This window comes from Lasioglossum baleicum, chromosome 10 (genome assembly GCF_051020765.1).
Source record: "Lasioglossum baleicum chromosome 10, iyLasBale1, whole genome shotgun sequence".
NCBI classification, from domain to species: Eukaryota; Metazoa; Arthropoda; class Insecta; order Hymenoptera; family Halictidae; genus Lasioglossum; species Lasioglossum baleicum.
The window spans coordinates 8745178-8771281 of NC_134938.1; the positions used below are offsets into that span (position 1 = coordinate 8745178).

At 46.6% G+C, this 26104-nt stretch overlaps 1 protein-coding gene across 3 annotated transcripts in view; it reads right to left on the reverse strand.

Moving 5' to 3' along the window:
• The window catches only part of Sema2a (Semaphorin 2a), a 712886-nt gene that overhangs the window by 315531 nt on the left and 371251 nt on the right, over positions 1-26104 (reverse strand). The window contains exon 1 of one of the 3 annotated variants that reach the window (XM_076432555.1): positions 504-16728. The exons of the other annotated variants lie outside the window; for them this stretch is intronic. Within the exon in view, the coding sequence (XP_076288670.1) occupies positions 504-681 (178 nt within the window). The 5' untranslated portion in view covers positions 682-16728. Of the gene's footprint in view, positions 1-503; positions 16729-26104 lie in introns of those variants that run through there. 3 annotated transcript variants of the gene reach the window in all.

The following is a 26104-nucleotide window of genomic DNA, read 5'->3' on the forward strand; positions in this document are numbered from 1 at the left end:
GGAGGAGATTTTACGTATTGAAAAATGCCTCAAGATCTATAACTCTTTTTCTCCAACTCTGAACCGCTAAATCAACGAAAACCCTCGAAACTCAGCGCGACTCAAACATCAAGAACTAGATCCTCACAATGGTAAAAACTGACATTCTCTTCAAAAAGCTCTTCCACACTTGCATCATAATCACTTTCAACTCATTTTAATAACAGATTTTGAGGAGATCTAAAAATATATTCTTACACGTGTTAAAAAATGCCTCAAGATCTACTATATTCCTTTTCTCCGAACCACTAAACTAAACCAACAAAAACCCTCGAAACTCAGCTACTCAAACATCTAGACCCAGAGCATCACAGCCGACGACCATTCGTACAATTAGCTCATCGTTCGTATCCCCGGGAACGCAAACACACGCGGCTATCGGATCTGAACCCCGGTTATCTACAGTACACAACGGTGGGACGGTGTCTGGGAGACGATCACGAAACACATTCTCGGATTCGAACCTTTGTGATGCCTGAGGTGGGAGCGTCCGCAGCATGGTTGTTCGAAGTAAGCGTGTCCGGGGTGTGCTCCGGCGGGTCTGTTGGCCAGACTGGGTCCCAGAAGCTGTCCGAAGACAGCTGCGAGGACAGCTGTCCTGACGAGTAGCAGCAGCGCATCCGGTAATCTTCGTCGCTGCATCCTGGCTCACGATTCGGAGGTTCACCGACGGAGAAACAAACAACAACATACGAGGGGGGGTAGTAGGGAGTTCGTGCACTCTCTCGGGTGAACTGGGTCCGATGGAATTGACGGTCGCTAATCGTGGAGCATGTCGTGGACAGTGTTGGACCGTGGAGGATTCGGCCGAGGCCGAGCAGCTGAGGATGTTTTGGCTGTGCGAAGCGTGGCGGCTGCGAGGTTGTCCTGGCCTTGGCTCAGCAGCGCTCCGCTGTGTTCGTAGCGTGGTTGTTGCCCTTTGCTGTTGGCAACGCGCTGACGGACGTTCACCGATGCTACGGCGAGAGAAAGAGAGAGAGAGAGAGAGACTTGTTCCCTGTCTCAGTCTCTCCAGCAGCGACTATCCTGCTCGCACCTGCGGGTCGACAGGTATACACAGAAGAGGACAACGCAGAGAAACTCGACTGTGTGGCTTCCTCCTCCCTTCTCTTTGCTCGGCGTTCACCGCTGGGCCCTCGAGGACAAAGGAATTCTTCGTTCTCTCTTTCCGAACCGGTACCCGGTGTCCTCACAGGTAGAGAAAAGGTGAGACCGGGGTCTACCTAGCCGGGGATCCAGAGTTGCACGAGAAACACAATCCCCCCCTCTCACTTTCGCTCGCACACGATCCGAATCCGGATCCGATCGGTGACCATCGCGGGCACAAAAGGTGTATAGAGTATAGAGGCGGCTGCAGTTTCAAGCTGACCGTCCCGGACCGAGTCGCTCTCGTTCAAGGCTCGGCTGGTGTATGCACAGTCGGCGGTTCTCTATGTCACTGACGCGCGCGGTACACCCTCGTCGCGCGTCATATTACGTCACCGGCTTACGTAGGAGAACGACGAAGCGCCGATCGTTGAACCGAAGAAGTTGCACACTTGCGTAGCCAGTCGGAGGCCGCAGGAAATCGTGGGCAAGTAGTCGGCCGGCTGCAACGGGTCGCTTGACCTCGCATCTGTTGCGCGGCCCACGATCGCCAGCACACACGAAAATTGTCCGGGTTTCTGGTTCGCAACCGTTTCGGACGTACCCGATTTATCGCGCGAGGCGTCACAGCATCGTTCCCATCCACCGATCTACGTCGATTCGTGACACGCGTCCGACAACGCTCGCTCACCACGGTACTCTGCTCCGAACGACACCGGCTATACAAACCTCCCTCTATGGAGGCCGCGGCACGACTGTAGGCGCTTTCGCGAGTTGCCGCGTTCACCGCTCCTCGGATCTGCTCGGCAATCCTCGGCACACGTCGGGCGGCTCGTGCTCCGAGACTCTATGATCCAAGCCAGTTCCTCCCAATCCGAGTCACTCGCCGACACGAACCCCGAACGAACGCTTGCTCCAGCTCCGAGAACGTCACCCCTGATATTTCTTTTAACCCTCGCCCCCGGAGGCGGTTTTTATGGCGCCTATGAAAAATTTTCGACCACGCGGGGCCAATACCGAACGACCAACTTCGACGCTACTCTCGCCTGCAACAATGCCTTGAATTATGGTGCTCTGTCCACCATCAGCTGTGAAACACGCTTATCCGCGCTCCATTCCCGGCTCTATGCCGTGATTCCCACTTTCGCGGTGATTTGAATGCGGCTTGTTACTTTTATGGCTCCGCTCGCGCGGTCGTTCGACACTTTTCAAATTTTTCTGGTCTCTGAAGTTTGGGAGATTTGAATTTTTGGAGATGCGAATTGTTTCATTCGAAAGTTTTGTATTTCGCATAAAGATCCGTGAGTAAAATATTCTTCAGGTGAAATGAGGAATGTCTGGAGTCAGAATAGCTTCACAATTTTAAATTTTAATTTAAAAAAAAATTGTTTGGCAGATAATTCGCAAACAGTAGCTGCAAACATTAAAATTTCCGAGTATATTCATCTCGCCAACGTCTAATTAGCAATCGTTCTCTGCACAGAGAAGTTCCCACAGTCTTGGAACGAAAGCAAAGATTCCCGCAGGAAGTTCCGCGGGAATAATTAGATCCGGCTTAATTATCGGCAACGTTACGGTTTTATCTGTCGAAAGTACACACTCTGCCGTACACATAAGTTACTCGAGAATTGAAATAGAACGTAGAGACCTTTAAGAGTCGGTTAAGTAGGACGATTCTGCGAGTGATAGATTAACGAGTCACTCGCGCGGCATTCTTGCGAACCAACAGACAGAAAGAGAAACAGAGGAAACGAGAGAAAGGGAAGAAGAAGAAGAGTGAAATTCCACTCTAATCTCGCGGAAACTGTACCGAGCTTAATCGCTAAAATATTTCCAATGGTGATTCACGGCGGTGACGTAATTCATGCGTAACGACCAGATAAAAAATTGTTTTAATTCTCCCCGGCCGCGAAGCGTTCGGTTAAAATGACGAAAAGGAACGCGTGGCAAATTCGTCATTGCTGGCAATACGGATTTGCTGTTCGACGAAATTCGTTTCGGAGATTTACTGCAAAAAGAAGAAGACGGACATGTATTTGCATTTTATTTAAAAACATATTCGAGATGGTGAATCCTTCAAATTTTTGTTGTATGAAGCATTAGATAATTTTAAGAGAAGAATGATTCGACTCCAGTTTCTTATACTCGACACAGAAAATTTGTATTTGTATAAAAATCAGCAGTCCGCGGATCTTTATGCAAAATAAATATTTTCTTCATAAAATTATAAGAAACAGGAGCCGAATACAAATATCTTCCACTCTTTAAAGATTGTGGAGAGTCGAAAATTCTTAAATTTTCGTAATATCCTCACTGTTTGAAATTTTGTGTAGAAATACTGTCTAGTTACAACAATTTCGAACAACTTAGGTCCAACGAGAGAGTAAATGTGCACGTAGCCACTTCTACGGTACACTATAGGCCCTTCACTGTAGAACCACGGTGCGCGGGTTGCAGCGTATAACTTCGCGACACCCTGTACATCTTTCCAGTAAGAATCGTGCAGCGGAGATCGATCGGTTTGTTTCATCCCGGGGAACTTTTCACCGGTCGTAATCCCGACAAACGATTCCCCTCTCCGCGAATCGAAATTCCGCGTCGAGAGCGTTACGGCATTATCGAGGCCGTTCCGAGGGTTCGGTAGTCGGCACTCGAGTTTAACGAAATCAATGTATCGAAACACGTCGTAACGTATTCCCCGGAGGGTCGAGGAGTCGAAGTTCAAAGCCCCTGAAAAAGCGCGGTACGCCATCAGCGCGGCATCATCATCGACGGGTCTCTCTCTTTCTCCGCATAGCCCGGAGGTGGAGCGTGCGTGTTCGTCCGCGGAACACGAACCCGGAGCGGATTGTATGAATAAGTCGATATGCTAATGCTCGAACCCTCGAAGTTAGTCGAGCGGGAGGGCACCGACTCTCGCGGCGTTGCCGAAGAAAGTTGCCGGGCATACCTATCCCGTGACCGCTTCACTACCCCGCGAACTATCCTCTAACCAGCCCGCAGGTTGGCCTAACGCGAAAGAAGAGACAATTTCGTATTATACCTCTGACGCGAACCTCTCCACCGACATTACCGCCCACGCTGATACAGACCACTTCCTTTGTTGTTGCACCGCGGGAAGGGGAGCCAAGAAGACGTAGGGGAAGTCGTAAGAATTTTAGAACAAAGGAAAAGTGAGCGAACCAAGTCTACAGAGGAGCGTGGCTTTCCTTAACTCGGTCTAGCGTGCTCCCCGGGCAGCAGAAGCGAGCAACCTTAGCCCGGGTACCCGCGACCAACAAATCTACCGGTCGCTATCCCATTTCATTGAAATAGTTTAGAATTGCATGAGTTTCTCTCCGGCGAACGGCTTCCTTTGTCGTTTCTTACGAGCACCGATCGCCTCTCTCGCTCAGAGTTTTAAGCGCCATCCAGCCGCTTCCCCATCTTTTTTCCAGGACGCTGGCAAATCGCTGGAAAAACCGCGATCCCGCGAAATATAAATGCGAAATATAAACTATCGGCTCACGACAGCCGCAGACTCGCGCAAATCGCAGGACTCCGCGCGGAGCTACCGCAAAAAACCGCGGAAGAATTTCTAAGGGTATTCAGAGTAACCTTCGGCTGATGGTTTCGCAGCTGTCTGTTTGGTTCTCTGCGCGAAGATTTATTATTCTTATCTCGTTTCTTGAGGAATCGCGACATGTCTGTCGCACAGACGTGAACTTTTAACTGTTTATATGTTATCCCAGAAATATGTAATTGAAATCGAAGACGACTACCTCTCAGAGCGGGACTGAGTCCTAGAAGTCTTCCTATTGCTTCCTATTGCCAAGAAGATTTCACAATTTCGTAGTGCTTCTAGAGTTTCGTATTTCACCGATTTATTTTTGCTATGAATAAATAAAATTGAGAGTTGAGTATTTGGCTAAGGACAGCCGATTAGCGTCTTTCTCCGGGTGAGGCAAGCACTCGGTGAAAATGAGACTGGAAGAAACCGTACTCGATACGAAAACTTCTGGTCTGAGGAGCGTTCGCCGGAAATTAGCGTTTCAGTGGGATCCGGGCTGCCGGGCGATAAGAGGGAAAAAAAGGGGCGGGTGCATTACAGGGCACGTTCGTTGTAAACTACAACGGGGTACAGCAACGAGAACTCGACGAGCGCATAACTACCGGCAGTCGTTTCGGCGAGGCGACGTAATCGAATGTCTGAATGCGCCGGCGGCGTGGCGGCGTGGCGGCGTGTTCAAGCGCGGAAGCAATGCGACCAACAACGAGCACGTATAATACACCCTGTCATGTTTACGTGAATGACACATCCGAGAGAAACGGCATTCTAACTTGAGAAGTTCTTAGGGAGACCCCTGGTTTGAATAAGAAAGAAGGTATTATTGTATTCGCCGGCTGTCTGACGCGGCATTCATTCGCCGGACAGTGTTTCGTGACGCGCGAGCAGCCTGATAGGGGTTTTCGTGAATTTCTCCGCGTCTGGTGAAATTTCGCCAAGTTCCCCATAGAGGCCGCCCTATCCTGACTTATGGAATAGCGTACCGGCCTGAATGGATTCACGTGCCAACGCAGAAACACGTAATTACCGCGGGCCGCCGATAAGTTTCGAAGTTAAGTCGCTGTTAAACGGACGGTGCTTGATTTATGGAGGCTCGCGAAGCCGCGCCGAGAAAACCATATTTCGAACGGAGTAACAACGATCGCCCCGTCAATATTACGCCGGGATGTTTCCAGATTGCGTTGTGCAACTTTGTCCGAGCTTACCGCTCGCCACGAACCTATCTATCCATTCGTCACCCTTTTAATTATTGCAATCACGGTTTAAGTACGATTGAATTCAGCGCTAGTTGTACGAAGAAAGAGCTACACACATAAAAATGGTATTTCTTCGATTAAGGGAGTTCGGAGAATTATTTTTAGAATAATTGGAAGCTCTGTCGAAACGAACGCGTTCCCGTCGACTCGTTCCGCAACAAGGCGACAAGAGGCTTCACTTTCGCTTCCGTTTCAGATCTGCCCGAGGGAAGATTAAATGTCGAGCACGAAGGGGTCACGGCCGAAATGGTAACCGGGTACCTGTATAATCTGTACTCGGATCAGACCGAGTCCGGGGACCCGGTTCACGACCGTATTTTTGGTGAAAATATTTTTACGTTATTTCCACATCCTCCCCTTCCCGGCTTGATAATTCTTTGAAAGCCGGGAGACCATAAAATCCGGCAGTATTAAACGAGCCCCGCGCGTGCGGCGACGAGATCAATCGGGTACGATCAGTCATGCGTCTTCGATATTACTCCAGACAGAAGCTGATCCTTCGTTAGTTCCGCTTCAACAGGGGCGAATATCTCTGGGCCCCGGTCGCAAAAAGCTTGCACGGCGAGAAGGTTTTCGCGAGATATTAAATATTCAAGGACGTCGAATCGAGTCCGCATTATCCTCTTATTCCGCGGAGGTACATCGCGCGCCTTTGATGCTCCCACGCCTCGTCACGATTCAACGCGCGAGTCGATCCCGTTTTAGTAACTGCCAATCGAAAATATTTGTCATCCCGAAGATCAACGAAATCCATCGAGCAAAGAAACCGGGGGAAACACGGGAAGGCGAACGTTCTCTCGCTTGTTCCTTCGGGAACGACGCACCGGAGAATTTCTGTCCCCGCGTTTGCTTTAACGAGACTGTTCAATCGTTGAAAAATTGACCAACTTCTCGGATTAGCTCCGCGGAAACGAAAAAACTGCAGAAGTTCCTTTTCGTGCATCCTTCAACATTCATTTTATTTCAGTTCTATAAAATTCTCAATTAGTTTCAATAGTGCTCGTTTTTAAAAGCAATGTATCCATCACTTTATCCAAGAATTCAAAGAAAAGAAACGCGTGCGTCAGACCGTCCAAAAATGGTTTGGACAAACTCGATAAAATCAGGACAAAGATAAAAAGATGAAAAATTATAATTCTAAGTGGTTCAATTTCGGATGACTCTATTTTTTTCAAGCGTTCCTCGAGTAAAATATCCCCTCGCGGCGCTTTAAACCAGCGAGAATGATTCAATGACGAAATCGATCTAGCATAATTGAACGAACGGAAGCAATAATGGAGGAGAGTCGTCCGTTGAAAAATTCAGCAATTACGCCGACCCAATTTCATCCCCTTTTAATCGGCAGACGTTGTTGCGCGTCACGACCGATGAAATATTAACCACGCTTTCGCGCCACTTTTTCGACGCCCATTGTTCGGGAACGTCGGCCGCCGAGATCATTAGATCGTCATTAAGGCACTCTAATTGCGACAATGTAACCGTCCCAATTGCTTCTTAACATCGATCCACGCGTTCAAGTGCCGCGTTTCGTTCGGCGGCGCACGCAAGCCTGTACTGGCAACTTGATTGCTCCAAACTTCTGCTGTTTGGCTTTTACGCTAGGTACTTATATATCGGTCTCCACCCCCTCCGATCTTCCCTTCTTGCTTCGGACCAGGCTAAATTATAACCTATCTAATATCGACGCACCGTAACCCTCACTTATCTCCGCGTCGAAACACATGGTGCCCGAGAGTATCGGGATCTCATCATCCGATTCGAGCCGCGCCGACGAACAGTATCCAGCGATTTTTCGCCACAGGCGGCGGCAACGTATAATGTCTTACTCTGCGGCGCGCGAGCTCCTCGCGTCACGGTGTTCTTTTATTCGGCTAGAGCCACTTAGCCTCGCTTCTTCCTACGGCCGCGTGGGGATCAAATTAGAACGTCAAAGGGAAAGATGCAATTTCGAGAAGGTACACCGAACCGGGTTCGTCCCGTTTAATTTCCATCCTACCTGGAATAGAGCGCCTACAAACACAAACGGCGTCCGCCGTGCCGTCTGGATCTCGTTTCTTCGTGACGCGAAATTAAGAGGGACTTTTTTTGCTAGAAAAATACGCGATGTCGCGGCGTAAGTCGAACAATTGTGCGTTTTTTAAGTAGGGGAATAATTAGACTGCGGATTCTTATGCAAAATTGTCGGAATTCATTAGGGGACCGCCACCCGTCAAATCGTCGGTTTCTGGTTTTTTATTTCAAAATTATTGAAATAAATTCCGTGATGTCATTTTTATGAGGCAACACATGCCAACCATCTTTAGAGCTCGGTAGATTTCACTTAATCTCAGCCGTTTTTAAACTGATGTTTGCTCTTGTAGAAATACATAAGTGTCCGCTCTCTTACCACGTGTGTTCTCACAGCTTCCAGCAATGCCGGATTAAGCAATTTTAATTCCGAAATCAAGACATATCTTTCAACCTAAAAGATTGTCATTCTACGTAATCTTTTTTACGCTGTGCACACGAAACCGAACCTGTTTTCCCGCACGAGCTTTGAATTGTCTAGCAATTTATAGAACACGGAAGACTTTAATCATTAAAAAACTGTTTCAAATAATGCAAAGGGTTAAAATCCCGGGATAATGACTGGCGAACGAGTGCCGGTCGGTTCGTCGCCGGGTCCGTGAGATTACTTTTCCGATACAGAGGCTGGCACAGTTACGGAGGTCCGTCGGGGACCGGCTAAACGAATCAGGATCAAAGGGAGAAGCGAGTCGACGGAGCCGTGCGAAATTATGCCAAGGTTCGCTGGTCGTCGTCGTCGTTGTCTGTGGATCGGCATTCAATAACGACAATAGGCTCTTCGGTATATCCTTCGTGGAGTGTTCTTGGTAGTCGTGTAGCGTTGTGGCCTAATCCGTGGAGTAGGACTTTGATAGTTAAGACGTTCCCCTGTCGTTCGGTCGGGGATTCGAGTTGGTGAACCGGTCCGTGGCGGTGGTGACGAGGAGGATCTCTCCAGAGTTAGGAGAGGGCCGAAGGTGATGAAGGAAGCCGGGGGTATAAGGCACGGGAGGAGTATAGGAGGGAGGAGGAGCGGTCTGTACCGGAGTGTAATCATCAAAGTGACCCACACCCCGTTAAACGGCTCACGCCTCGATCACAGAGACAAGCAAGCCCGAGGTGGGTCCGCCGAGTGATACCAAGGCTGGCGGCTCGTCGGTGACGGCCTAGGGTGTCACGGTGGATTTAATTAATGCAATTTAGCATCCATCCATCATCTCTCGCGTTTTTGCGTTAACGAGGGCCGCTGGCCGGCCTGCCTGGCTGCCGTTCGGTTGGCGTCGGCGTCGGCGTCGGCGCTGTCGTCGTTGTTGCTGCTAACGCCGTGAGCTAGGAGAACCACGGGGGCACTTTGATGACAAGCAAGCCTCTCGATTATATCGACACCTGGACCGCCCCGATCGCCAACCCCTTCCTCCCCTGGCTGCCAGCCGCCTGCCCTCCGACCACCACCAACGTCCACTTGCCCAGCGAAACCTGGGCTTTATGGTCACCCGCCCGTATTAAACTCTCTCTCAGTCATGGAAGGCGCGCGCTAAACCGGCGCGCCTCGATGTGTGGGTGTCCGGTCCGTCTGATCGAGTACGAGGATCCATAGTGTGTGTGTGTGTGTGTGCGACAGCTGCCGATACATCCTCCGGTATCGTCGGCAATAGACGTTCCGGATAATAATAAAAATATTAGACGACGAATAAAAACGCAACGGAGGACCCAGGCGCGTCACCCTCGCAAGGTGGACCGAGTCTAAAAGAGATGGATCGTGCGCGCGCGCACCAACCCCCGATAAAATCATGCCGACGGAACGGTGATATCGGTTCTCTCTTTCTTTTGTTTTTGGCTCGAGTTCTTGTTTTTTTCAAAGCTGGCCCGTTGTCGTCGTTGGAGCAGCGGTTTCATAAAGCGGCCGACGTACATGGACGCGCGAGAACTCGTCGGTGAATTTACGCCGGGCTAGGACGCGGGAAAACTGATTTATGGACGGCTTTATTGGGGAATATTATCGATCCTAGACACCGTTTGACGGCCGCACCGAACACACGCGGCCGGCTAGTTGTCATAAACTTGTTCACCGGCCGCGAAACTTTAGCTACGCGTCGCGGCGTTTGAACTATTGCGGCGGACGAAGAATTTTTAATTTCAGGTAAGAGCGGTCTCATGAACGCGATTCTCGTTTTTTCGCGCGGCATATGAGAAACGCGCGGCAATAAGCGGGACAGAGAAAACTAAAAGAAACGCCGCGGTTGCGGAGCTGCTCGGAAGTCGTTCGTACAAACGAAATTGCTTTCGGTTGGTTTTTCTTGGTTTTGAGTAAAAGTTGACGTTGACCGCGAATCGAGCGCATCCGCTACTTTCTCTTTCTCGAGCGGAATGTTATTCGGGCAAGATGAAACGTCACGATCGTTCATGCCGGTAATGGTCATTTTGTAGCGACGTCGAGGAAGAAATTCGGAAGGCCGGCTGCAAGGAGCAGAGATCGATTGCGTCGAAATTGGGCCGCGTGCAACGTAGCACCGAATCCTCGATCCGTGTTTGTTCTTCGTGGGAATCGAAAGAGAGAAATAGGAACCGGGATCGCGTAATCGCGCGAGGCGGTTCTCGCCCCGTCGACACGAATCGTTTTCGATAAGGCGAACAGTGGAGAATCTTCTTCTCGTCGACGTGGCAGCCGCGAACCGTGGAAATGGCCGCGATTTCTGGCTACCGCGCGCCAACGAGAGATTCCGGGCTCCCGAACGGGATTACCTGTCGAACAGTGGTTACCCAAGCCCGAAATAACCTCCACGACGAACAGATACCCCGGCTAATGTCGTACGTCCCAGTCACGTGAACCCGTGCTTCTTCGATTTTTAACATTGCGAGAACGATATCATTTTCTGCGCTTCGCTCCGCTTGCAACGAGCAATCGTCGGCTACTCGCATACAGTGGAGCTTCAATTGTTATAATAGAAATATGTAGGCGCTTACCCAATTTCTAACAAAATTTATCATAAAAATGTGTAGGTGAAACACAAGGCAGTGAAAATATCAGATGATTTGAGAAATACGATTTTACTGCTTGTGATTTAATCAAATTATTGTGTGAGGGAGTAAATGTCTATGCAGCTCCTGTCTCTTGCAATTGACAAAATCATAAAATATATGCATGTACGTACAATACATAGTAATTATGTATAGTACAGTAATGTACTGATTGCTACATTAATTGTTACTGCTACACTGGTTCCAAGAAGTGGTGGGGATAGCGACGATGCAACAATGGTTCGGATAATTGATGCATTACCGCACTCAACGATGCTTTGTGCAAATGCACTTAAGCTGCATATCTGGTAAATCGTTATTTGGTTTTTTCTGTACAATGGATATTGTATGATTCGCAATTCTAATAGTATTTGATGGTTGCAACGAATGTTGAAAGTCCAGCATAGAATTAAACCAAAAAATAATTAAGGTACATTGAACCAGCTCGAAATGAAAATTGCTGATCTCACGATTACAATACTCGATTTGAATACGTCGGATAATAGAATTGATGTTAATACGAAGGGAGTATGATAAATGTCTTTTTTCGTTTAATACGAATTATATTTAGTCACTGGACAGGTCAGTCTACATAAACAATCGCTTGGTAATATATGAAACATCCAGATTTAGGTTACCTACGTATGAAGTGAAGAGCACATCGTATTTGGACGCTTCCGTTTTTCAATATTCAGAGCCGCGAAAGGTTAAAGGTAGTGTAGTAAAACGTGGTTTACGTCGATACAGGTTGATCAAAATACATGAAACGAAATAGGGCGAAGCTTTAAAAGAAAAGAGCCGTACTTCCAGCTAACATAATAAAGAACTTTCTATTTCCTTCGTGCGTTAACATTTGAAGAAATCGCATATAAATCAACAATATTACCGTCGCGTGCGTTGTACCCTTTTTATTCTAACAGAAATAAGTTGGGTAGCAGCTTGACTTTTCTACGTGGAAACCTTGAAACCTTGGCTCTTGAAACTTTTATGGGTCCTTGCTGTTTATAACATTCAAGGCTTGCAGCCACGCTTAAGAAATCTTATCATACCGCTGCCACTTTTGCAAGCCACACTATGAAGTTTCTAAGGAAGCCTCGAATAATATCGATGAACTAATTAAACCAGGATGAACGAGGTTAATTGAAAATAGTTTCGAAACATCTCGGGAACACTGTAAAAAGGAGTAGATATACTGTATTAGACAAAGTTTTCGAAATTGTTCACATTGTCGGTAGCCCGAAGCGTTTTGAAATTGGCTAAGATCTCCGCGAAAATGGATAATATTATCTCTTAATCGAACTCCTTTGTTGCCCGGAATTATCCCGCGGTCACTCGCCGCGCTTCGAACTTAAAACACTCGAGACTTTCAAACTTTTCATACCAATTTTGAGTGCGAGACGCGAATCACAACTCTTCGCCTTAAACATCTTGCTGAGAAACTATTAAACTTTAACCGGTACAGCGTGTCATTTATTAGGTAGAATTACAAAAGAAAGAATTACAGCCCTGGACCCTCTATGTAGTTCCCCTAAACGTGCGCGTGAAATGTTTTTCAACAAATTATATCATGCATCAATTTCATTAAAATTAATTTCATCACAAATTACATAGAAGTGTTAAATAATACAAGCTTCCAGCTTGATTTTATTGTTTTATTTTGATTAGCTGTAGCTATTAGGTTGGAAAGAAAGTTCTTGCGGTTTTTATTATAAAATCAATATAACAAAAACCGTAAGAACTTTCTTTCCGACCTAATATTATACGATAACATTTTTAAATGAAAAATTAAATATACATATGAATAAATGTTGGAAAAACGAGATTACCCCACTTCAATTTAAAAAATTAGAAAATATGAGAATGATAATTAAAATTTCGAAAATGTAGGATATTTTAAATGACTCTTTAGGATTCTCTCTCTTTAATAACAAAAAATCGTACGCATCCAAATTTGAATAAGTGTCCGGCGACTCGTAGGCGGGAGTGTGGGTATCAGTAAACGGCAGAAAGTTCTTCGGGTGTTTAATAATTTGATTGGACGCGATAATGATGCTCGTCGCGGTGTGGTAGATTTTCGGCCGTCATTTTTCCGGGCCGAGGCTAGCCGGTGCGAATCGATAATCGCGTGAATGGCCGTGTTAAGCAACGTTTAGCGGCGGCGGCCTGTACATTTTTCACGGCAATATGCTTAACGGCGGCGTAACGATCGACGGGGCCAATGAATGCTGCTTAATTGGTGGTCGGGGCCTCTAATTATATAGCTGATTGTCGATGCGCTCATCGACGGGCCACCGCCATCTGCATTACCAGTGATTACAGTGATGTCCGTCCGAAACGATCGGTGCCGTCCCCGTCGCATATTCCTGCCCTCGATCGCCGGCCAATCCGGCCTGATTATACATTCCGTTTCGGGGGATTCGGCCAGTAGTGCATTTTTCACGAGCAGTTAACCGAAGTAATTAGCCGGCGGCCGGCAAGCAACCGGAATAAACGGCCTATACCGAAAAGCATTCTGCGCCGTGGATGCTCGATCGATAAGCGGCTACCCCCGCGACAGAAACTACCCCTCGAGATGTCAATTACCGGTGTCAACCGGCGAAACGAAAAATCTCGTCGCGACGTAAATGTAGAACCACGGGAGTTGCGAACGCGCCCCTTCGCGTCGGCGTTAAAGACAAAACCTCCGAAATTATTCATCCGTTCGATCAAGGGTAGAAACGAAATATAGATTATTTTTAAACGCTCCTGGCATAATATCCTGCATAACGTATGCTCATTTACATCCGACGACCGGTAAGTAAATTTATATCGCCGGGTAATGTGTCATTAACTCTTGAAGGATGGACGTTCTTCCGAATCTTTACTCATCCTCTTTGCGATTATTTTTAAACGTAATTCGGAGATCTCAGAATGGCAATATAATTATGTATCCACTCAATTACTTATGTATTATTTTAGACAAGGAGGAAATGTCAAATGCAGTGTGGTGACCATTCTAAAAATGTTGAACCAATGAATACATTAAAAATGAAAAATTCAAAAGCGAATTAAGGCCAGTAAAAATATCCAAACCTACCGACGAATAGATCGTTCTGAAGAATTGGGGGTAGCAGCCGCAAACAGCCTAAGTGCTTAGAGTGCCAAGTGTCGTCGCCGATATCTGTCAGAAATTTTTCAACGTGGAGGATTTAATACATCGTTGCGCAGCGATGTTCTTAGCACGGTTTAACGTAATTTCGCGAGTTAGCAGGGCGGAAGTGCGTAGAACGCGACTGATTGTTCGACGTGGTTCGAGACGAGGGTGGGATTCGCGGGAGACAGCCGCCAGTGTAACACAATTATACCTTCACCCCCCTCTGACTTCTCATGAATATCAACGTCTGCTCGATTTGTACAATCTCGAGTTATTGTTCCGGAATCGAATCGGACCGGATATTTCAACTGAAATGATATCGGAGCGGAGGGATGAGCGAGTGTCGTTGTAACAACACTAATATGGGGAAAATGATTAACCGGGGAGCGGGAGAATGGGGAAAATACTTATTTGCCGGAACTGTGTCCGGGATATGGAAATGCCACTCGCTTGTGCAAATTTTTTCACTTTGAATATTCACGGTGACCGTTTCACCGTGACCGGGGGGTATCTTTTTTTCTCTCTCTCCAGCAAGCCGCGAATTTAATGAAATTACAAAGCGAAACTATCCCCGAGACGGCGCGTTAATTGAACCAAAGAAACGTTTCTTCTTTCATGCATATTTCGGTATAAATTATTCAATATCGACGCCCTTAACAATGTTATACGGGCCGACCGCGACGTGGAGGAGCGAAGAAAAGTTTGAGAATCATTACCGTCCCTGTTCGTTTCGCTGTAGCGCCTTCAATCAAGCCCCGTTGTCTAGACAATTAACCGGACGGTCGATGCAATTAAAAGCAATTGTTAGGAGTGTATATATATTATATATGTGTGTGTGCGCGCGTGTGTGTCTGTGCGCGGAAGCCCCACGAACTCGGAATTAATGCATCTGTATTAGAACAAACGGATCGCTCGTCTGACCATACATTTCAATAACCATTCTCTATCTGCGTAAAATTTATCGCCGTCCCTCCCCGATTCATGAACGTCGAACGTTAAACAATTATTCGTCGCATAATTCAATGTTCTCCTGGATATTTACCGGCACGGCGGAAAAAGAATTCGTCGCGCGAGCAGAGTGGAAAATGTGTTTCGCGCTCGCAATTTCTGAGCTTTCTCGGAAAACGTTAATTAACGCTATGTAGGACGTCTCTTAATTTCCGATGCGCAAAGTATTGAATACGCGTGGGAAAGTGGAAGTTGTATTTTCAGGATTCAAATTCAATTTTTTCCCAATGTGATGTTTATGTAAATTCGGTGTGTTTCAAGTTATAGACCTTCGAAATAATCGAATTCTAGAATTTTGTTAGCACCGGTAGTTTCTTATTAATATTTCAGTTTAAATAAATGATGGAAAATTTTGCTATATCTGATTTCATTCACGCCAATTCAGTGATCGATAGTGATTTGATAGATTTTTACGGAAAATCAAAATTTTCTACGTCGCTCACAAAACACAGGGACTAGATCCAAACGTGTTTCTCTTTCTTTTAATAATTTCCACTCATTTCTATCGTAAATCGCCCGTATAGTAATGGTTGTTCTTTGACGCAGGGTTAACATTCATCCAAGCTGTTTTATCAGAGCACGATCGCGAGGCATTGACATTTCCCAGAACACCAATTCCTCATCCTCCCGTGGAATTAAAACGGTCGCGTTCCGTGGGGTTCCGTGTCTCGCAGCCGTGAAGCATGTCTGATAAAACAGCCAGAAGAGTATCGAATCGCAATTCCAGGAGAAACGTCTGTCGAACGGGAGCATAACGCACGAAAGTCCTCTGCGACGTCCTCGGCAACGTCCGCGCGGACGTCGCGTATCAGCCATAATGATACGCGTGACGCGCGGATAGACGGTCGCGTCCGTTAAGCTATGTCCACACGTTGCATGCCTCGACTGCCTCGAGTGTTTCCTTACAGTACACGAGGCGAGCACGCGAGGCAGCACAAACCATCAGTTACAGTGACTCGCGTAAATGATCAGTGGCCTGCGAATCTTATGCATTTTATGACAATAATGAAGATAGATAAATAAATGTCCGTGTGACTCCTGCACTAGAATTTCTGTTTCGCATAAAAATCAGCAGTCCCGTGAGCACACACCTATTAAAACATGATAACATTTTGAATAGCGAACGAAATTTGAGCTTTTATTAAAAGCCAGATGGATTAAAAGAAATTGCAGTCGATTGGAATAATAACGAAAACAATGGAGGCCGAATTTAACCATTTTTTACTTCTGCAGAAAAATTGTGAAAAATGATACATTTTCTGTATGTTCGAGAAACTCAACAATTTTTTGTTTGAAAACAATGTTAAAAATAGTATCCTTTGAATAACGATACGAGGTTTTTTTAATTAGAAACGTCACAAGCTTTAAAATGCATCGATTCCGCACGAAATGTCTGAGTCGCGAGGTCGCATCCGCGAAGCATAACCGGGCAGCGTGTGGACATAGCTTTAGACAAGGCAGATGACGGGCACGCCTTTCAGTTTTGTGCGGCCAGGGGAAATTGAAACAGCTAACCGCGTTGGTGTCGACGAGGGTGGCAACAACGGAGTGTAAAGGAGGGGGGTGAGCGAGCGAACCAGAGAAAGAGAAAGACGGGAAACACGAGGGAAGAGGGGATGTGGAAACGGGGGGTTTGAAGAGAGACGTAAATAGAGGGAAGAGCGTGGTCCGGAGAAAGGGAGACGAAAGATAGATCCGTGGAAAGAGAAAGAGAAAGGGCGTAGCGCGGGGAGTGGGGAGCAGAACTAAGCGGGAGAGATTCAATCAAACGAACGCATATAAATGAGTCGTTTTAGGGTAAAACTGAATTATACGCTGGCGGTGGTATGGCGTTGCACACGGTCCGCGAGCGTGTACGTACACGGGTGCGCAGGCCGGAGGATCGCAGTTGCAAGCCCGGCCCCCATGGAGGCCCCCATGAAGGCCGTTGTATATACAACGAATATCCGGCCTGCACGCTCTCCGCCCGCGGACCCTTACGCGGAGAGATTCGTTTGGATAGCGACTATTGAATGGCGCGACGAGAAAGCCTGAAACGACCAGCCGGCTCTCGGAAAAACGGGCAAAGCGAGATCCTTATCCGCGAAGAAGCTGTTCCACTCCTCGATGCGCTTCGCTCGAAATTCAAGCCCTCTTTCTGCCTTCATCCAGCACCGTGGAAGACGTTTTTTTTCGCCGGGTATCGCCTCGTGACGCGCCGTTTGCATGATAACGACCGCTCGAAAGAGCCGATCAACGTAGGGGCGAGTTTCTAGGAAACAGTCGCGGGGGTATGCGTCGCGTGCGACTCCGCGTAACCGCGAGGAGCCGTGCGTGACGATCCGTTGTTATTTTTCTATGGCGTATTTGTTACCAACGTGTGGTCTCTCGTCCCCCTTTCATACACCGGCCGATTCTTTTTTCGCGCACCGTGCCGCTCCCCCACCGACCACGGCCTCGCCGGAATAATTGCGGTAAACTGTTGTCGTTGCAATTGAATTCTTTCGCCATGACTTCTCGTCGCCATTGTAGCTCCGAGGACGAGAGAACGGGTCACGCGAGTTCGCTTTAATAAAGAAATAAATACTCTGAACACGACATGCGGTGAACTCCGGTGTCGTTGGGCTTGCGATGCTTGAACGGGTCGTGACGGACACGTCGGACTTGACGAGACCTGCACCGGACGCGTTTAGCGGTGTACTAGTTGCGGGAAAGTAAATAGAGCTGGGGTAGGTCGTAGCCGACTCGTCGGGCTCGATGAAAACAACACAAGCCATGTTCTGTATACAAGAGATGTCCTTCGACCATGTCTCACTGTTTACGTTAATGGGACCCTACTTGTGTAGACGGTAAACTCGAACGTCGTGCTCGTACGGTGAATTATGATTTTTGAAGAATAACAAACGTTTTCCTTACACATTTTTTCGTACCACTGTGAACTGAATAGAATTACAGTCAGTTGCATCAACTCGTCAAGCTCGATGGAAGCTGATGACTTATTCCGAATTGTGGATAAATCCCAGAAAACTGAATAGAGCAAACTCTGATTTAGTTGAAGCAGTACAAGCCACACGTGTCAGTATAAAACAGCAATAATTAATGAAACAAAGTAGAGCTAGGCCATATCATAGTCAGCTGATCGGCGGCGAGGACAGCTACACGACTCGTGTCAAATCTAATGCAAATCGTGAAAACCTGAACAGAGTTAGAGCAAGTCATGGAATAATTCATCAGCCTATGTGAAAGCCGCATAATTCGTGTCAAATCCCACGCAAACCGCAGGGAATCGAACAAAGCTGGAATAGGTGGTAGCGTCGGTTTTGACAAAAGTCAAGTCATGTCAAATGTTGGACAAGGGAGCTAAACTTATCTTGGACAGATGATAGCGCTTTCGTCAGATACGGAACTGGTATATTTTATTATTACTAGGGTAGGTCATAAATAACTCGTCATATCCAGAACAGGTCACAGCTAACTCGTCAGTTCCAGGACAAGACGTAGCATACTCTACTATAGTTGGATACTATATAGTCGCATTAAGCTTGTCATATCCGACACAGGTCGAACCAACTACGTCAGACGGGACAGAGGTTAAACCAATCTCATCAGGCCAGATAGCAGACGTCTCTATGGGGTCTCAGAGGTCTCGGGGAATCCTGGGAATCTCTTGGGAGAAATGCTTAGGTCCCTGCTTCGAGCTATTGATGATTTTGGGGTCTCGCGGATCTGTAACTACCACGAACGAGTGAAAGTGGTCTGCTAGAGCACTTGTCAATGGGCCATCAAAAGGATAAGTCATCGTAAATCGATCGTCCAAAAACAGTTATCCATTGTACGAAAATATTTTTCATACAAAGGATGCAGGTACATGTTAAGTTTCATTAATCATGAATTCAGTAAAAGCACAAAACACAAGTTCGTGTAAAATATTTCTTTCGTATGAACTGTCGGCGTAACAGAGTTTAAAATATTTAGCTCACGTGGTCGACTGCCTTGTATATTTTACGTGCAAAAGAATCAATAATATGTATTCCAGCGGCGAGAGTTAAGAATTTCATAGCTTGGCTGTAGAGTGGACCATAATATCGCTTGACCCGAGCTTCTTACAATTTTATCGTTTCCCAGTGATCGATCGGACGGCGTCAGGTTAGCGGGTCGTCCAAACACTTGCGGAATTACCGGTACGCGGAGATCACCGGAGTCATTGGCATAACAGCAGGAAACTTGGCTGGAAGGAAATCGAGGGTGGACGGCCGGGGGTGGTGAGGGGGTTAAAAAAGATTCTCGCAAAAGTTTTTGGTCGGTCGAGATGGGGACCGCCGCCGGACGGTGAAGAATAGCAAGCGCTGAACAGAGCGACGGAGGAAACTTCTAAAATTCGTTGAAGCGACGCCAAGTCCGACATAGTATACAGAGGTCACAAAATGGCGGACAGAGTCACGTTTGTCTTACAGTTCTTGCGGGTGTTACCGCCGCGGTGCCGATCCCGCGCGCGTCTTCCCCGTTGTCATCGTTTGTTCTTTTGATTCTTTCTAGTCTCTTCGCCGCCATCGTCGTCCGCCAATGTAACCCCGGGAATCTTCCCGCGGAAAGTTTGGTTATTTAATTTCCTAGCCGCCGCGACTTGCCAGAGGAATCTATCTCTGCCCCCGCTTCCTTCGCTCATTTCTTTCCGCCTCGCTCCCGCACACGTACCGAGTACATCTCTGCCGGGAAACCGTTTCTCCTTGTCAGGCCCCTTATCATGTGCCGGAGATAGTTGACTTTTGTTCCGCAACCAACGGGAATGGGAAAGTCTCGGGAACGCCGGACCGATGGGGATTTCACCGCCACACGACCGCCACAGTGTTCGGGACGATAAAAAGTCCAATTTTCAAGGTGTGAAAAAATGTAATGTTATATAGAACTCGATAGTGTAGACCCGTTGTCTTTTTATCTTTTGATGAGAAGAAACAGCAATTTGCCGAATTGGTTTCAACTGATTAAAACCATCGATGTTCTTAGATAATTGTACAAACTATAGCGATCACGAGAGCGATACGTTTACGTCGGACCTTTTGTTACAATAATATCGGAGCTGGTCAGAACCCCCGGAATTAATACGCGCATCGATTTTGTCTCCGGCTGAAAATTCGTCGGTTTCGTCGCCGAACGCTTGCGTATTGGCGGATAGGTTGCTTCGGGGGCGTTGTCAGCTATCAGTAAACAAAATAAAGGAGCGACTGCTTTGAGTCCTGTAGACGCTGATAATTGGACGAGGCTTTAGCAATACGGGCTTTAACCGATCCCTCCTCTTTCGTGCCTGTGTCCGGCCCCAGGTCCGAGGTGTCCAGAATAGCTCGGGATAACGAGGCAATCTGGAAACGCGATTTGGCTTAACGACAAAAGCGAATTCCAATCACCGGGAACAACAGGGGCCGGCGACTTGCATAAACCAACCCCGGCGGGACCGAACGAATTAAGAAAAATCCTGCGGCTCCTAATTGAAACACGAGTAAATTGATTCTTTTCTGCGGTGCACCAGACATTAGTGCGAGGCGAACGATGTCTACAAGGTGTCCCCTGTTCACGATACCGACGTAGCAAGCGAGGGAGAAACCAATCCTTTCCGATCCTGAGGTAAAATTACAATTTTGGTACGAGGCGATTGCAACATCACTGAAAGATTCAACATTATCTTCGAGTGGCGACAGAATTTGGTTTTGTATAAATTCTAATTTTCCAATAGCCACTTAAAAGATGGATTTACATCAACGCACATGAAGTTAATCACTGAAAATTATTATCTAAAATATTTATACAAAGAAAATGTTGTTTTACAAATAATACAAGAAAATATAAACATTATAATACCAGCTAAGAAGTAGCTATTCTATTGGTAAAGTACATACAAAGAAGGAAGATAATCTTTTATAATCCTTTAAGCTGCTCCAACAAGGAAAATATGATCAAGAACGAGAAAAATAAATCGTGAAGGCTTCTTATTTCAGAATATTTTCCATTAAAGATAATTAAGTACTTTATACTGTACATTGAAGCTATAGAAAATCTTCTCTCGGTCAAACGAAGTGTAATTTCCACGGTTCGCAGCACCGTGAATTCGCGTGTTTTCTATGTCGAACGTCTCGGGCGCGCATTTTCGATTAATAAGTTTATTCCTGCAGAAGTAGCTCGGCAGAAGTATCGCGGAATGCGTTACTCTGATAATTCGAGATCCGCCTTTCGTTACGCGCTATGATCAAGAGCGAATGCACTTTACGACCGCGCGATAAGAAGCGAAAGACAGCGTTGGCAAGAGGATGCCTCGGTTGTTGGCTCGGCTCGCGGATGCTCGCAAAAACGACTCCGAGGACATGCACTTTGCATTTGCGCATACAATCTGCAGTTGGTTTTATGGTGCAGCATGTTTAATCAAATTTCTACGATCTTCGCTGGCCGGGCCCCGTGTTATCTGCTTTCCCCGTTAGCGGGACACTAATTCTCTCGTTCTTGCGTATCTTTAATTCCGAATTAAATTCAACTGCAGTCTCGCTTCAACGGATGCTCCTTTCTTTGGAGTCTTCTTCGGAGATCGACTCCTCGAATACATGCAGTTTATTACAAAACATTTTAAAAATAAGTTCAGTAGAAATGTGTATAGCTTCAAGTTAGCGGATTAATAAATTGCTTAAAGAAAATGCATTGCACTCTGGCTTAAGTAGATTTTGCTGCTGCATTCAAAATGATATGTTTTTTAAATCCAACTTTGCAAATTTGATAATTATATTAAATATTGTGAACACATTTTAACGAATCTATCCAAATACATGGTGTTGTATTTTTAACACAGAAGTTAATATTAGAAATGAGGAAAAACACAATGTAATCAAAAAGTTCTGTTGAATATTATAAAATGAATTCCTTATAAACATGTAACTGTAGACAGGTAGACTGCTATAATATGAATCACCTGATTATGTGAGCTTTAAAGCTGGCACGACGCTAAATAAATGAAAAATGGGAGAAGATCGCAGCGAGCCGATCGCGGTAAAGTGATTAAAATGATCAATACGCTATTAACCATTATTATTTCCGGAACTTCGAAGCGAAAGCCAGCTGGGCGACGCAACCATTCAATCTCAGCAGATTCAATCATCTCGGATGATGGATATCTGCGTCTCCCACGGCATGGGGGATGGGCGCAGAAGAATGGTTCTGAAGAAGGACGGATGCAAAGACGACGAGGATGAGGTCGCGACGTCTCTACCGGAAGGCAGGATCGCGTGTTCGAAGGAAACAGGAGAAGGAGAGAGGTCGGAGGGCCGAGATAAAGAAGAGAAATGGAACGAGAAGCGCGAGCAAGAAGCGAGATTTCATCGTGGCTTGCGTCATCGGCGTAACGCTTCACCGGGTATCCGCCGAACGCAATTTTTCACGGACCCCGGCAAACCGGAAGTCTCCCGGAAACCGGAAGCGGGCTCGGCGAACGCGCGGAACGGTCCCGAAACAGAAACAAAGCGGCACTGAACGTTTCTCGGTGGAAGAACAGCTATATCTATCCTCGGATTTCGATGATTTTTGCAGAGGAAAAAGTTGTTAAAAAATGTCGGGCTTTTGTAACCTACACAAAAATTTATACACACCGATTTTGGTCGACATGTGCGAGGTAGTTCTCGCAAAAATATTCGATACCCTTGAAACGGCCCTTAAAGTCGTTGATTAAAATCGGTGCGTCTTGCAATTCCGCGCAAAAATCTGTTAATCTCGTCGGCGACGGAAGGAGATTAACGTTGTTTGATGCACCTCGATGTTTCTCGTTATGCCGCATAATCGCCAGCTATTTTTCATCGCCGATAGCCAGCAGTATCACCGAGCACTCGGGGTTGGCAGGTCCCGACGCGACACAATGGACAGACGCTCGTGAAAATGCTTAACGGCGCCGTTGTTCCCCAAGTAATGCTGTTGTCCATCGTTAAAGCGAGTACTTTCGATCGCAACTTAAATCTCGCCGCGCTGTTCTCTCTGTATCGCGCATTTTTTAAAGGCTACTCTGGCTCCGAGGAGGGCTCTATTTCCAAACAATTCGATATTAACATTATTTTAGACTGTTTCGAGTCTTTCACTGTTTTGGGAGCTTTTATTAAATCGATCCTCTTAAAAAAATTTTTACACGATGAAAGGGTGCAGTGTGATGCAATATACAATCCATAAAAATTTCTTTACAGCTTTCGTTTGAAATTTTCTTGCAGCTTCGCTGCTTTTCCTGTTGACACGAATTCTAAGGGAACGTTCAAAACAGAGAAACAACTCTACACACTCTGTTCCATGTTAATTTTATTTATTAAGAGAGATTGACAAAGGCATCTCGCACAAAACATCGGCTCGATAACTAAAACTCGATTTTCTTCGCGAGTGGTCTCGTCGAATCGATGCTAAAATGGAACAGTATCGGATTCAAATAAATTTCCCATTCTACTTAATCGAGGACTTCCGTAGATTGTGTTTCGCTGATGAAGATTCGCTGAAGATGAAGATCTCTGCATAAAGCTTCTAGTGACAGTGATAGCTAACTTCATCGGAACGGTGACCGTTCAATCACACAGTCGACTTTCAGAGGCTTTGCGAAGCCGTCCCGCGTAACTTCAATTGGCGGCAGGCACTCTTGTGCCGACGGTAGTGCCGCCGGGGACCTTATTGAAGATTACTTTCAATGACAAAGAATAAGTACGGAGGCCGATAAATGTTAAACGGTCCGCAAAAGACTCGGAACACCTAGACCGGATACACAGGGAAGCATCTTGGTCGTCAAAGACAGGCTACGGGCCGCGCGAGTCCGTGAAACGAGAACTTTAATGCTTCGCTAGCACGCGACGACCGGCTAAACGAAACTCGGCGAGGAATATTTATAGACGGAAACAAACGGATTGACAGAGATATTGAAACGAAGTGTATCGCCGAATGGAACGGTCGAGCGACCCGCAGAATGAAATGCAGAAGAGATAGGCACAGAAAGGGAAGTATCAAAGAGGAAGTAGATACGTGCAAAAGAGAGAGAGAGAGAGAGAGAGAGAGAGAGATGCGCGTATTACGTCAAAGGCTACGTCGTCGGAAACGGAAGTGAGGTGATGCTTATTCAGTCGGAAGTTGCAACGGAGCTTGCTGGCTTTCGCAGACAGAGAACGAGAGAGAGAGAGCGAGAGAGAGAGAGAGATAGATGGAACGGGACGAAGGGACGTTGGAGGCGCTCCTCTGCGACACAGAAGAGTGGAGAGACAGGAAGGAAGAGAGCAAGAGAGAGTAGAGGAGAGGATAGAAGAGGACCTATCGGCCGGAAGGTGCAGATACTCTATCTAGCGCGGCCGCGATAGATAATTCCCTGGAAAACTCGATAAAACCGTTTCGTTCTCTCCTTGTCGATCGGTTACCGGTTGCAGTATGGAAACCCGCGCGCATCCGATCCCACGATCCATTTCGCCAAATGCTTCTAATTACGATCGGTACACCTGATACACTCGGATCCAGTTCGAAAACCTGGCAGAAATTACTTTAATCGAGTTCCTGTTCCTAGGCGCGATTCGAGGCCATCCAGATCCTATCTGGCAGTCGTACGTGCAATCATGTGAGCACACGTGCGGGGATAACCGGGCCGCGGCTTCCGGTCCGTGAAGTTGCTTCGGTAAGTTAATTAGGCCAGCCTCCGCAAAAACTGGATCGGTGCATCGCAATCTTTTTGTTATCCCGTAGGGTCTTGTTAGGTAGGTCAGTTACGTTAGATTCGATCTAGGATTTCGCGTGAGACAATGTTTACTGCACGTGCGCGCTATTGTGAACAGACTGCGGATCTTTATGCAAAATAAAAACTTTTTATCCGAGTAGTAACAAACTGGGCCGAAATAAAAATGTAATTTCTTTCTTAAAATGTTTAATGGATTGAAAATAATATAACAGTAGCATTAAATTCGTCTACGTTTCTTGGTGTTTTAGATTACACCTACTCATTTTTGTCACAAATGCATAAAATCCGCAGTCTAATTATTATGAATTAAAAACGAAATTCAAAAATTATAATCTGATGGGAAAAACGCGTAGATTTTAGCGGAATATACACAGAAAAATCGGTGATTACAGTGGAGCCTCGATTAATCGGGGTCCTGGTAATTGTTCGATAGTGCCTGTTCCACTCTAACCAGTCAGCTCCGCATTCCTTTCACGGGCACTTCTTGTGAGTCACGCACCGTACGAATGAGCAACAAATTCCAGTCGACATTCAGTGTGGTGTAGCAAGACGTAAACGTCACATTGTGACGACACAGTGAAAGAAACTTTCTTAATCACGAAACGTTGCAGTGGCGAAGCACTTATTAATGAAAACTGAACGAAATAAGACGAAATAAATGTATAAATTGTAAAAATAATTGCATTCATTATCAAATCTGGTTTACAGTTGACCGACCTATTTGAGAGGAATAATTTTTCAGTCGACATTCGTCGAGACGAAAGGGTTGAACGTCCATTTAGCCGTAAAATCACGAGAGCCGAGAACAATCGATCGTTTTCTGCTTCACCTTCGCGGAAAGCCATTCGGGCAGCGGTCGTGTAGTCAGACACGTCGCGGCGACACGGTCGCGTGAATCGGAGAACGCGGAAATCGTTGTCGGGGGTGTGTGCGTGGGCGGTGCGGGGACGGCTAAACTCGTCGTTCCGGGTAGTGTGGCGAGGCGTGATTAATATCGAAATACGAATGACTTTATTCATGAGGGGCCGTCGTCGCCTTGTTATGCAGATGAAATTTATGGTTAAATCATATGGCGTTGTAGGCGCGGACGAGCCTGCGGTCGTCGACGGGGCTTACCCTGCGTCTTGCTCGCGGCAACGTGAAATCAGGATAACGAGAAACCAAAGAAGCGGCGGCGACAAGCGGAACCGGGGCGGGGTTTGGAGGCGATCGCATTACGAACGCGGCTTAAAGTGCCTCGCCACCGTTCTCGCTCTTACGCTTCTTTTACGATTATC